The following is a 13,820-nucleotide window of genomic DNA, read 5'->3' as shown; positions in this document are numbered from 1 at the left end:
TTTTTGTTCTAAGTCTCTGTATATGATGACAATGTATATGTCTAATAACAAGCTCTATAATTGTGTTACAAATCTCACATTTACTTAATTTTTTGGGGGGGGGATTTTTTTTCCCTGAAATTCTAAAATATTCCAGTTACTGGAATGCTGAATAGTTGGGCTTTTTAGGTATTGTTGTGCATAAAAGCAATTCCTAGGGTAATGTGACATTATCTACAATTACTTCTGTTATGTGCATTTTCTTCTTCTTTTTATATTTCAGCAGAAATTTTGCTTTATTCTCCTATGGTTTATAATAGTAATTTTTCCATCATTACTTACGGCACTTAACTTTTTTTTTTCAAGCAAAACTTTCAAACAAGGTGCAACCAGTGTGGCTGCCCTGGGTGGCAGAATTTAAGAGCAATAAAATTTCAGAATTTCGGAAGGCAGTGGACAGCAGGATTTAGATTGCAGGGACAAAAGTCTAGCTCCAGACCGTGGGCTTGATTAATCAAGAGTTATTAATTGTAGTGCAAAAAATGGATAATTTCTTTCTGAAATTTGTCAGTTATTTTACAATTCTTAACATTTATCAAATGAAAAAATATAAAATTTATTGAATAATTTCCAAACAAAAAATAGCCCACCAGCGGTCGAGTGGTAAAGTCGCTGAACACTGGTAGTTTGGTCCGAGGTTCGAATCCCACAAACAGGCTGGCTGCATGGGCGTTTTCATGGTTTTCCCCATGTGTAACGTGTATACGAGCCAGTTTCCCTTAGAAAGTCCTCCACGAAGGCATCCCTCCCCTTTAGGCAGATAGCCCTAGTGTGCTTTGCCATAATTAAATACATCACACCACCAAACAAAAAATATTATCAACCGATAAATATGTGGGTCAGAAAATGATTGACACAATGTCGCTATTACATGATGTGACAGGGAAACAAGTGAAATAGACGCAGGTTTGTGTGAGCGTGATTTTGTTGAAAAATGTATAAATGGAAATGGAGAGTAAGTAATGTTTAATAATCTTTCCTTTTCTCTGAAATGTTCCATTTCTCTTTCCAGCAATCATAATAGAAATCCTTGATTTTTACCAATAACAATTCTTTTTTATGCATGAATATTGAATGCATCCTCAGCATTACTCAAAGCAGCCTCTTTGGGCAGCATGTTGGCCCTCTCATTGCCTATAACACCAATATGGCCTTTCCCCAGTTCATTTTCACTTCATGTATTTTCTCAAATTTTACAAGATCTTATATATATGAGCTCAAAATGTTAGTGTTATGAGCATCTCCTAGTGCTTCCAAACCAGATAACCAGTCTGTATATATATATATACAGTATATATATATATAGACTAGTTAGGCTAATTTACCATTTTCCGCTTACTTTTTTATCTTTTTTATCTGATTTTGTTTTTTTAATGTTTTACCTGTTAAATGGTTTGATTTTCATATGTATTAATTTTTTTAAAACGTGTTGAACTTTTTGGAGCAACAGCTCCTGGTAACTTTTAGGTGAGCTTACTACAATTTCTAATTTACTTATTTTGCAGCATATTGCTCAAGATGTTTTCTAGACCAAATTGGTCATTCAGTATTGTAATAACTACCTTGCTTGATATATATATATACATATATTAATTGAAAAAGAAAATGTAAAGCGAACAGTAATTAGACGAAAGACCTATCTGGTCTCAAAAACTTTTGCGCATAATGCTGCAAAAAGATTTGAAAGAATAGTAGTAGATGGGAACATTGCAGCAACCTTGCTAAAAAGTTACCAGGAGCTGTAGCTCCACGAAATGTTGTAACATAGTACTACATAGACAATAAGAAATTTGCCTGGTAAAACTGAAAAAACTGTATAAGCACGAAAAAATTGCCAAATTTTAGTGCTGGATATATATATATATATATATATTGATATATGTTTTTACAGTTGGGTTTCTATCAATCCATTTAAGAGCAAATATGATAGCAGCCAATTTGGCTTTAAAAAAAAAAAAAAAAAAAACACGAATTTTAAGGTTCAAGTTCAATTTTGCTATAGTCTGTTTTTGTACCGAACAAGTAACCCACATTTGCTGCACCAATTCCATTGTCATAACCCAAACCGTCAGTAAATATATCCAATTCTCGTATGCAAATATTTGGTCTGTGATATTCCACTGCATGTTTGTGATCATTTGAAATATATTTAGGGAAAAGAAACATTTTGAAGAGGAGTATCTAAAATTTTTAAGTTCTAAAGTTTAATTTAGGACTGACTGATTGCAAAATCACTACTGACAAGGGAGACAGTATGTAAATAGCATGCTTTTGCAAAGTTGTAATATTGAAAGAAAATTACTATACTTAATTTGTCATTAAATTTAGATTTTTAGTTTGAGAAATCATAAAATTTAAAATAAAATTCAAGAACTGTGTTTGTTTTTTTCTCTAATAATAGTCATTTAGTAGTTAATAGTTGTATGCAGTAACTAACATTTGGGTAAAAATTGACTACTTGAAGCAGCATTCATGTATATGACTTATCTGCTATTTGGTGTTTCTTATTTACTAAAGTAAATGGAACTTTGAAGATTTATAACTGTATTTAAGATGGTTACTCTCATGTTAAAATCATATATGAATTTTAAAAGACACTTTATTTTTTAAAAAAAATCCTCTTCCACATAAATGTGTACACTGCATGACCATTTTCCATAGTCTTGTCCCCAGTTCTATGTTTGATTACAATTAAATTCTGTAATCTTGACACGCCACATCCATCCCCCTTTATTACAAGTTAAATCTGTTTAGGGGTACTGGATTTCTTGTGGACTTATGCAAAGTTTGTGGCATAGCTGGTGTCTTTGGTGACCTGGTTGTATCAGCAGCAGGTCCGGTGAGTGAAGCTCCCTGTAAAACCCTGGTCTCAGAAGATCATACCGACTCATCTATCTGGTTGCTGTTATCTTTGGATGGTTCTGGGACTCCTCTCTTATCATCTTCTTTGAATATTGCAAGAGCTAAAGGATGATATAGGCAGCCGTCATCATTAATGGTTCCTCCATCACGCATCTGGTCAACATGTTGTCGCCATAGCTGATCGTCTGCATTTATAATGAAATGTAGCTGTCCATCGTCGGTTTGGATGTTCCAACATCTCCGTCGCCTGTCACCCTGCCGATAATTTCTTACTGTCGCTTTATCCCAACCCTAAATCCCTGGTCTGCAAGTCCCGGTTCCTTTTTTAACTCTATCTTCCACCCTCCTTTTAAGATCTGGTCTCAATAAGACAATTCTTGTTTGAATTTCCCTCTTCGACATTGGTATTGCAGGTCTCTGTAGAGTATTTAAGTTTGAAGGCTTTCTGTATACTCAGAGTTTCCAGATAACTTTGCATGGCTCTTAAGGATTGTTTTCCTGTAAACACTTACTGTTCAGCCAACCCAATACTAGATGGCATAAATGGTACTGTGGTTTTATATTTGATTTTGTTACTCACATCCCCCCCATTTATATCTCCTTATATCCTAAACTCATGTGACATGAATTGTAGCATCTTTTCACTCACTAACAATATTGGTAATACGAATTGTGCAAAAAAGTTTCATGAGCATTCTACTATTTTGAAAGCCAACCTTGATTTCATTGGGTAGTCTTCCAGCCATTTTGAGTGAGCATCAACGATTATCAAAGACATATGTTCAAAAATAGTCCTGCATAATCGATGTGCATGTGTTCCATTGGAGCGCTCAGGTACTCCCAATTACGAGCCTTTACCTTCGGAGGATCTAATTTATGTTTTGTGCATTCAAAACAGTTTTTAAAAGTACTTCCTTGTCTATACCATTCCAAAACACGTAAAATCTAGCAGTTGCATTCATCTTTACAGTCCCTAAATGTCCGTGGTGCAACTCTTTTTAACACACTCTCCGGTATTGTTTTGGAATAAAACGCATTGCCCATACATTATACAGCCATTTTGGAGACTAAACTCCATCTCTCTTCCTTTCAATTCACCACCACTTTCAAGTATTTGTAGCAGAGGACTGAGTTATGCAATTAATATTAAATTGGAATGACTGTAAGGCCAAAAGGTAGTGTAGGAATCCAGTTGCTGCCAAAACTGGCATGTCTCTCTTTGATCCGAAAATTGCAGTAAGTTTTATGAGCTGTATTTAATGTAAATTTCCTGTATTTTAAGTAGAGAAAAAAAATTTTTTTGTTCCCTAAACGATTGACATGATTGACAAAGCTTCTTTATCAGTTTGAGAATTTCCCCCCCCCCCAATTTCAGCGAGTGTTTTAGAGGCATATGTAACTAGTCTTTCAGTTCCATCAGGGAGTTAGTGGAAAAATACTCATTTTTCACATCTCCGGCTTCGAAATAGCCTAATATCTCTACAAAGGGAAAGAAATATGATGAAACAGTTTACTAAATCTTTTCTGAAAATTATTCTTTTAGTTTGACCTTTCTGTTGTCTTTCTAAGACAGTCTCTTAAGAATTTTAAATAATTTTTATCTTTTGAGGAGAATGTTGGAGAAAATTAATGTTGATAATGCTCAGTGCAACTACTGACACATCAAAGAGGTGTCTCATACAGAGGCTATTCTTGACAATCAGCAGTGCATCAGATCTTTTATTTATAGCCGATATTACTAAAGCTCATCAGTGAAAGAAACTGAATCATGTAAAAAGTTAATTTGCATTAATTACGTTTGGAAGAAGGTATTACTTTATGCTATAAACAAAGTAAAATAAATGTGTTTTTAATGCTTATGCAGTCCTTTCTAATATCCTGAATAAAAATCTTTATCAGTTGCAAAATTTCTAATTTTATTTTATTTGTATGTTCTTTGTCAAAAATAAAATGTAATACAGTCAAAAGTCTTAGACTTGTCGGGACTTCAGCGATTCCGGATTATAGATCATCAGTTTAAATCTGGTAAGATAGCATGCAGAAATTATAAAATTAAAAATATGAAACCGTAATTTATGAAATAAAGAGCAGTTATAATCTAAAGGGTATCAAAATTTACATAAAAAAACCTTAATATTTATTTATTTACTTTATCAAACATTTCTTTCAACGTGCGCATGCGTAAAGCATACATTACACATAGTCGAAATTAGAAAATTGCAACCAGAAAAGTATTTGATGTGTATTCGTGATATTTATAATGACGAGGAAACTGATTTAAATTATATCAGAGTACATCGAGATAAAACACTACATTTAGTGAGGAATTATAAGCCAAATAAAATAAAAACATCTGCCCTGAAGATGAGGATAGTGCTGACAGATCAACTTCCAGTTCATTGCGCGTTGCGACGTCCCCCCTCCTTTCCGCAGAGCAGCGTGAAACTGATAAACAGATTTCGGAATGGTTAGAGAAAGAACACTTTCTTCATGCCTTTATCAATTTTTTGCAGCAGTTCCACTTCTTGTTTAATGGACATCGAAACATGATTTCGCTTTGCAGACACTTTGGCAGCTCCAGCATCGGAAATTCTATTTGACATAATCGAAAGTTCAAGCTTACTGTTATAAAATTGCTCTAACAGTCTGCAAAATTAATAATCCGGATCCAATTCGAAGATTAAGGAATAACGCAATCTGCAACATTAACTGAAATAGATAATTTTAGCTTAGCTTATACCGTCCGTTATACATTAAATGTGCATGCACACATGCATATGCGCATGCGTAAATGTATTATGCACGTTCACACACGCATATGCGCATGTGTAAAGGTATTACGCGCATGCGCATGCATGAACGCATAATGTGTTTACTCATGCGCAGAAAGTTTGTGGCTTTGAGGTCTGGATTATAGATCATTCCGGAATGTGGGTGTCCAGATTAACGACTTTTGACTATTGTAATGATAAAATTTTACTGCTGCTTTCTCTAATTCTCTGGCATTTGTTCTTACAGTAATATACTGATTTTAATATTGTTACGAAAGGTACAGTCGCTGCAGTTTTAGGGTTGCCATAATATAGCAAGGAAGGCAGGATTGCCACATTTCGCGAGAAACCACCCATTTGGCGATATTTCGTGACGAAATTGGCGATCTGCCATGGATGGAGGGAGAACCTTCTGGAACGAATTCTTACCGGTTTAGCCCAGAATATTCTCGAACGCAAAGCAAAAGCTAGAGTTAACAGCCAGGCAACGAGTGCCGAGTGGGTCATTAAGTGCACTGAAAGAGTCTCGTAGTGTATCGCGGTTAGTGCATCGTCAAGAGAGCGTGTTGAGCTCCGGGAACGACTGATCTGAAGAGTCGGGAGCTGTGCTCTGTGTGTCGTCGAGTGCATCGCGAGTTGTAGTGTGGAGAATCTCGAGAGTTCATGGAGTTCCGAGAACGACCAAGCAGAGTCGGGAGCTGTACTCTAGTGCTTTGCTGTGAAGCTATCTCCACTGTGATAGCTAATAACCTGGAGGCTGTGTCGCTAATCGTGTCAACGTGTTTATAGTAGTTCATCGATGACTGTAAACGTGTTTTGGAGATGTCCTGACAATACTGGCCAATAAAGTGTGTTTCGATACTTCACCAAGTAGTGTCATCATTATTCACTCCAAATCCATACGAACCCCGTACAAGCGTGAGGGAAGAAAATAGCGTAACAAATGGTGTCAGAAAGGAAAAACGCAACAATATTCTGATATTCTTTTTGTTTATTCTATTTTGCAATAAAAAAAAAAGTAGTGGAGAAACAAATGCCAGAGCTTTTAAAACTGAATTTCATTTCAGTTGAGTTTCAGTTTCATTCAACAGTATTAAGGATTCAGTTTTATGAGTTGAATGAAAGGAAGCTGAAGTAGTTATATATTCTTTTATGTTTTAACCACAAACTTTGGAGATATCAGATTGCAATCTAAAATACTCAGACTTTAAATTAATTAGTTCCCCCAAATCCTGATCACTTTCAGCTTTTTTCGTCCTCGGAGGATGATGTCCATGATAAATGCATTTATTTTGTGTTGCCTTTTGTAGTATATATTTTAAATAATAACTAGTAATTAATAATTATTAACTCAGCAAAATTCAAAAGATGAATTTGAAAGGAAATATTTTTATTATTATTCAATTTTCAAGTGATAAAAACCTGATTAAACATAAAATGTTTCATGGTTGCACTCTCTGCTGACACGTTTTATCATGTACTAAATTCAAATTCTTGATCTTGGATCTAGCACCTAACTATCTTAAATTCTTCAGAAACACGATTTCTATCAAATTTTTCATCATTACGTCATTTCAGAAAAACTTCGTGTTTCTCTGATGTCTTATAATGTGTTTTTAATGAGCAGAATAAATATATTTAATATCTTTTTAACCACAAAAATATTGGACTTAAAATATGGGATTAATAAGCCGAGTTAGCAGACTCAAAGGATTTCAACTCTTAGCTAATTCATTCCTAAACAAAAAAATAAATAAAATAAAATAAAACAGTTAAAATAAAAGTTAGAAGTTCATTTAGTGAAATTTCTTAACACTAAGTTGAAATTAATATCAAATTTAAAGTATGAGTACCTCTGAAATGGTTTGCACGATTTTTATAAAACTTGGTACTTTGGCATATTTTTTCGGCAGAGAATTGTAAAATGGAAAAAATAAAACAGACAATATCTTTTCAGAAAAAATCTGATTTTCTGTTGAAGTATGTTAAGCTATTGCAGTGCTATATGTCAATCTAAAATACACTTGTTTTGAAATATCATAATGATATACTTAACTCCAAAATGCATTTGTGTTTGAAATATCACAGTGATTTAACTCCAAAATGCATTTGTGTTCAGAATTCTCTTAATAATATTATTAATATTATTAAGAGAATAAATGTGTTTTTATAATTAATATTATTATTTCTCAAAAAAACTGACCTTGCAAGATGGCACCTAAAATAAGACCAGTTGGGGAATATAGTCACCTATAATAGATATGCTGTACATCTGAGTAGGCACTCCATTGGCCAAGCAACGAAACAAAACCTTGGCTCAAATTTTAGCAAACAGGCTGGCTGTATGATAGTTTTTGTATTTTCCCTCGTGTGCAACATGAATATGAGGTAGTTTCTCTGAAAAAGGCCCCTCACAAAGCCATTGCTTTCCTTGGGCAGATAGCCCTTATTTGTGGTTTGCCATATTCTAAATATTCCAGTCCTGTTTCCTCTGTCCTGTGAGTAGTCAAGAAGCCTTTGTCAAACCTGCCAGCGAAGGGAAGTCAGGTCCAAGGTTGATGTTCTCTGTCTGCATCATGCCAAAAGCCCTTCTTTTTGTAAGAGAATGAACAGGACTTGGACAACATGTCTGCTTCCAAAAAAAAAAAAAAGCCCTCTCTCGTGTTGCCTTGGAAGAACAGTCGCAGCATATAGCTTATCAGAGAGCCATCAGAGCATTGCAGCAGTAGTGGCTGTAGAACTCCTATGACACCCTTCTGAATGTCGCTTATTTCAATTTTCATTCAGCATTGTGACTCTTGCCAGTGCTGTCTGGATATGGGTCTCGTTCCTGGAAACTGTTTTCACAAATTGTAGTTAATGTTGTGTGTTACAATGACCTTGCTTGCAACTTGCACTTTTGAATGCCTTTCTTTCAGTCTGCCAGTGGTTCTTCACCTCATTCCATCATGCAAATATTCATGATTACTCATTCTGTCACACTACTTTAAAAATGTAAGAGAATTTTGTCATAAAAAAAGTGTGTAATTATTGCCGGTCTTTGTGAATGAAGTACAAATGGTACAACAAGCCACTTTTTATACCTACTACTGTTGCAGTGGTATTTTTACAGGTATGAATATGATTATGTATCCAATACTAGGATTATTGCTCAGAGCTATTTTCAAGTTTTGATTAGTGTTTTCTGAGGAATATTTTAAATATCTATTTTCTTAATTCTCAAAGCCGGTGTATGTTCTGAGTTGGGTTTTTGAGTTTAAACTCATGAAAAATGCAGGTAGAATTTTGTCAGTCATTAGTCAGCTGGCTAAAATAAGAGATGTGAAACTTTCTTTTTTTTTTTTTTTTTTTTTTCCGTTAACAACCTATGTAGTCATACGTAGTGACAACCTCACAACTTACGTAGTGATAAGTTATATATATTTATTTAATGAGTTAGATACTTTTTTTTCCAGGTACCCTTCCAAGTAAATAATGAAGATGATGCATTAACTGCTGCAAGCTCATTTGCTTCTGATAAAATAGCTCCAATTTTCTCAGTTTCTTGTGTTACTGGAAAGGGTTTAGATTTGCTTTACACATTTTTAAATGTATTGCCACCTACCATTAATCAAAAAGATAGAGAGTACCTCATGCAACAACCTGCAGAATTTCAGGTATTTATAAGGGATTTCTTCTCTTTTAATTTAATATTTACATTTTTCCATTCCACATATATACAGTGGTGGGCAAAATTGTGGACACTTTTGGAAATTTTTATGTTTTTGAAATTTGTATGCTTATAAAAAAACGTTACATTTTACAAAATGCAAACTTGTATATATCATTTTAAAGAAAATTTCTTACTGAATTCAATACAAAAGACAAAATTCAATTATTTGCAATACAAAAAATGTTAAACGATAATAGTTATTGATATACATTAGATAGTGATGATTGTAGTGAGTTATCAGTACTTAGTAGGGTACCCTTTATTTTTGAGTACAGCTTCACATCAACGTTTCATTGAGCTGACAAGAGTTTTAAGCTCTTCTTTAGTTATTACATGATGCCCCGAAACAAGGGCGCCTCATTCGGAGGAGAGTTTTCAAACGATGCCACAAATTTTCGATAGGATTGAGGTCAGGACTGTTTCCTGGCCATGACAACAATTTAATGCTCTTTGTATGAAACCACTTTTTCGATATTTTGGCCATGTGGCAAGGCGCAGAATCCTGCTGAAAAATAAATGAAGCATTGTTGGGAAAGAGATCTCTGATGGGAGGTGTAATTTTTGGTTCTAGAATAGTGTCAATGTATTTTCTGGCATTCAGTGTCCCATCGATGACATGAAGGCAACCAATACCATCTGCTGACATGCATGACCAAATGATAACACTAACTGGGTTCTTCACAGTTGCTTGAATGCAGTCAGGATGTAGCTCTTCTCCTATTCTATGTCTTACATATTTTCGCCCATCAGTACCGAATAACGATATCTTAGTTTCATTACTCCATATAACTTGTGACCACTGATCATCTGTCCAATTAATGTGTTCCTTTGCCCACTGTAGTCTTTTTTTCGTTGCTGAAAATTAAGATAAGGCTTTTTTCGTGGAATTCTACCTCTCAGTCCAACATCTGATAATCTTCTCCTGATTGTTCTTGAACTGACAGAAACACCAGCATCATTTAGATCACTTCTGATGGCTGCTGATGACATTTTTCTATCTTGGAGACATAGTCTTTTTATTCTTCAATCATCAATAGATGTGGTGCACCTTTTACAGCCTTTTCCTTCTTTGTTTTTTATTTAATTTGTCTCCTGATATCGTAAACAAAACTTTCGGACTCCAGATGTAGTCACTGAACCACCCACCTATCTTGCAATTTCAGCACATGAAAGACCACTTTCTCGTAACACAATAATATTACATCTCTTTCTAGGTGTCTAATCTACTCTTTTATTTGATGTCATTGCTTCTTGACTAAATATTAAAAATTGTTACAAAAATTCCTACTTGTAATTGCAGTGTATAAGAAACAGGTCCTCCTTCTACAAAACAAAGCAAAATAATGAATTGTTTCAAGTGTGAACATGATATCGGCTTCTACTGGCAGTTACTAACATTTGATTGGTTCTCAGAACAAAAACAAGGATTGGCCAGGAAAGCTAGACATTACAAACCACTTCATAACTGTTTTTTTTTTATTATTATTTATATTAAAGTACATATAACTTTTTTTTTTTTGTATTGCAAATAATTGAATTTTTGTTTTGTATTGAATTCGGCCCACGAGCAGCCAAGCGGTAAAGTCGCTAAACACTGGTAGTTCGGTCCGAGGTTCGAATCTCGCGAACGGCTGGCTGCATGGGCGTTTTCATGGTTTTCCTCATGTGTAACGTGTATACGAGCCAGTTTCCCTTAGAAAGTCCTCCATGAAGGCGTCCCTCCCCTTAGGCAGATAGCCCTCATGTGCTTTGCCACAATTAAGTACACCAGTGTATTGAATCCAGTAATAAATTCTTTTTAAAATTATATATACAAGTTTGCATTTTGCGAAACGTAACATTTTCTATAAGCATACAAAGTTCAAAAACATAAAAATTTCCAAAAGTGTCCACAATTTTGGTCCACCACTGTAGTTATCTTTGACCATAAATGAGCTCTGGTGCAAAATCTGTTACTTTTATGCCCTAAAATTTCATTCCATTCATTTCACTTTCATTTTACCAATGTGCATAGTTGTGAAAAAGAAAGAAATTAGTTTCATTCTTGATTTTGATTGATAAATATGTTCATGTGATTTTAAATGCTAAAATTGTTTATTCACTTCTTTTAAACTATTTTAGTGTAAAATTATTTTCTCACTTTTACTTTTGAATTAAGTTACTATATAAATTAAATAGGTGTCTTTTTAGAATTTCTCAACTTTTTATGGCTATAATTATTATTTAAAATGTAAAATTGCTTACGTTGTATTACTGCCATATGTTTCCTTATAAGGATTACTGATTGACACTTATTATATATATATGTGTGTGTGTGTGTGTGAGAGAGAGAGAGATAAATTCTGTAAATATCTTGATGAGATAGCAGCATCAATACATAAGATGACATACACAGACTGATATGTGGCCAGATTCAATATAATTTCATTGCTGCATAAAACAGTTCTAGAGATGCCACATTGATTCACATATCATTATATGGGTGCAATATGCACCACAAAAATTTGTATAGCTCACGTACCTTTAGACAATGGACGATGTGAAGTAGCAGGCAATACATTGTAGCAGTAGCGAAGCGGAGTTGGAAAAAGGGAAGTGTATTTAGCGTCGGCGATATTTAGAGTGCTGGTGTTTCGTTAAAATTTTGATCTGTGATTGGAAAAGAGCTGTCGCATTGCAAGATTGCATAAGATGGCATGATAGATTGATTAATTTTAAGATGACATACTTTAGATTCATTGGGACAGGAAGGGGAAGTACCCACATTAAAATGAGGAATAAAAATGACTATTCCCAAATTAAAGTTAATAGTTTTATTTCATAATTTTATATCTTACATATTTATACTCTTAATGATGAAAATTAAATTTCTACAGTGAAAATGATGTTAGCATACACTGTTCTCTCAGAGCTTTTTATATTATTATATATTATTTTATATTAACTTTCTCAGAGCTTTTATATGCTCTCAGAGCTTATATATTTCTACAGAGCATACACTGTCCTCTCAGAGCTTTTTATTATATATACCTTTTTTAAGCTGTCATTCTCATGAGCTATAATTCTATCTGGTTTGCCTTTTCTCCTCTTCCCTCTGTTTCAGTAATTCACCGTTCTGGAAAAGAAAGTAGGGAACAAGAACTTTGTAAATTGAGCTGGCAAAGTAAATGAGCCTTTGACAAAAACTGTGATAGGGCTTGTATATACTGGTATGGATTTGGTATTTAAATAGCTAATGTTAGTAGAATTATAAATTAAATTGTTTTATTCCCTGTGCAGTGCAGGGGCTCACCAGCGGCCGAGCGGTAAAGTCCCTGAACACTGGTAGTTCGGTCCGAGGTTCGAATCCCGTGAGCAGGCTGGCTGCATGGGCGTTTTCGTTGTTTTCCCCATGTGTAATGTGTATACGAGCCAGTTTCCCTTAGAAAGTCATCCACGAAGGCATCCCTCCCCTTAGGCAAATAGCCCTCGAGGCTTTGCCATAATCACACACACAATCACCCTGTGCAGTGCAGTGCGTGACAAATATTAAAAGAAAGCTAAACTGCAAAATTAAAAATACAAGAGCACGTGCATTTAACATTTAATAAATAAATATCTCTTTTCGATTTTGAGAAATTGCTAGAACAATTTTGTGCCTTCTTTAAATAGCTTATGAAAAGGAGGAAAACCTCTCAATTCAGTCAGTTAGTTGTTTAAAGAGTTTGTTTAGAAAACTGCTCTTGTTGACTGTAGCGAATTCACAGATTAGCTTTCCCTAGCTATTTTTGAATTAAGTTCTGTTGAACGTTTGAGTAGTTAAAAGATAACTACTGTGATATATTGTAATACTGTACAAATATCTGAAGAAATTTAAGCATTTTGTTTTATTTTTTGTAATAATAATAAATTTTGTTCATTTTTCATCAGACTTGTGCATTCAGTTACTAAGAAACCTGTACACACACAACATTACTAATGTAGTTTTAAGTGCATATCTATCATATTAAGAGCAATAGTCATGGTATTGTTGCATTTTTCCAGTTTATGTAATAATTGTCTTCTAGTGTGCAGGAATATGTATAGTTTCAAGTTCTCTGACAGTTAATTTCTTAACCTTTTTTATAAAATCTCTTACTCATACTCTTACTTTTCTCTGATAAACTTTTGTTAAATAATAAATTAGATTTGGGCATAGAATGAGTTTTACGTATTGATTGTGAGAGACTGAAGTTTGAAAACAGTTATATTTTTAATGTATTCTTTTGTTCAAAAGAGAAAACAGACAAAGAAGATTTCAACAATGGGCTACAGTCTTTCACAAATATTAAATATGTTTAACTACAAGTATATTCAAATTAGCGGATCCTATAAGCATGAAGAGACAATTGTTCTCTAAAAATATCTCGTGTAGCTTTCCTTTGTAAAAGTTGATTTGTATTGTTCTGCACTGTTAC

The 13,820-nt window shown here is 34.1% G+C and overlaps 1 protein-coding gene across 3 annotated transcripts in view; it reads left to right on the top strand.

The window, feature by feature from the left end:
• LOC118191579 (GTP-binding protein 2) overlaps positions 1 to 13,820 on the top strand; it is a 107,920-nt gene that overhangs the window by 69,365 nt on the left and 24,735 nt on the right. For all 3 annotated transcript variants that reach the window (XM_085810121.1, XM_085810120.1, XM_085810119.1), the window contains one exon: positions 9,128 to 9,328. In XM_085810121.1, coding sequence (XP_085666247.1) covers positions 9,128 to 9,328 — 201 coding nt within the window. The remainder of the gene's footprint in view (positions 1 to 9,127; positions 9,329 to 13,820) is intronic.

This window comes from Stegodyphus dumicola, chromosome X2 (assembly GCF_044657685.1).
Source record: "Stegodyphus dumicola isolate Sdum_Otavi_A_Nest chromosome X2, ASM4465768v1".
In the NCBI taxonomy this organism is placed as follows: Eukaryota; Metazoa; Arthropoda; class Arachnida; order Araneae; family Eresidae; genus Stegodyphus; species Stegodyphus dumicola.
This window is presented reverse-complemented; position numbering and strand designations above follow the sequence as displayed.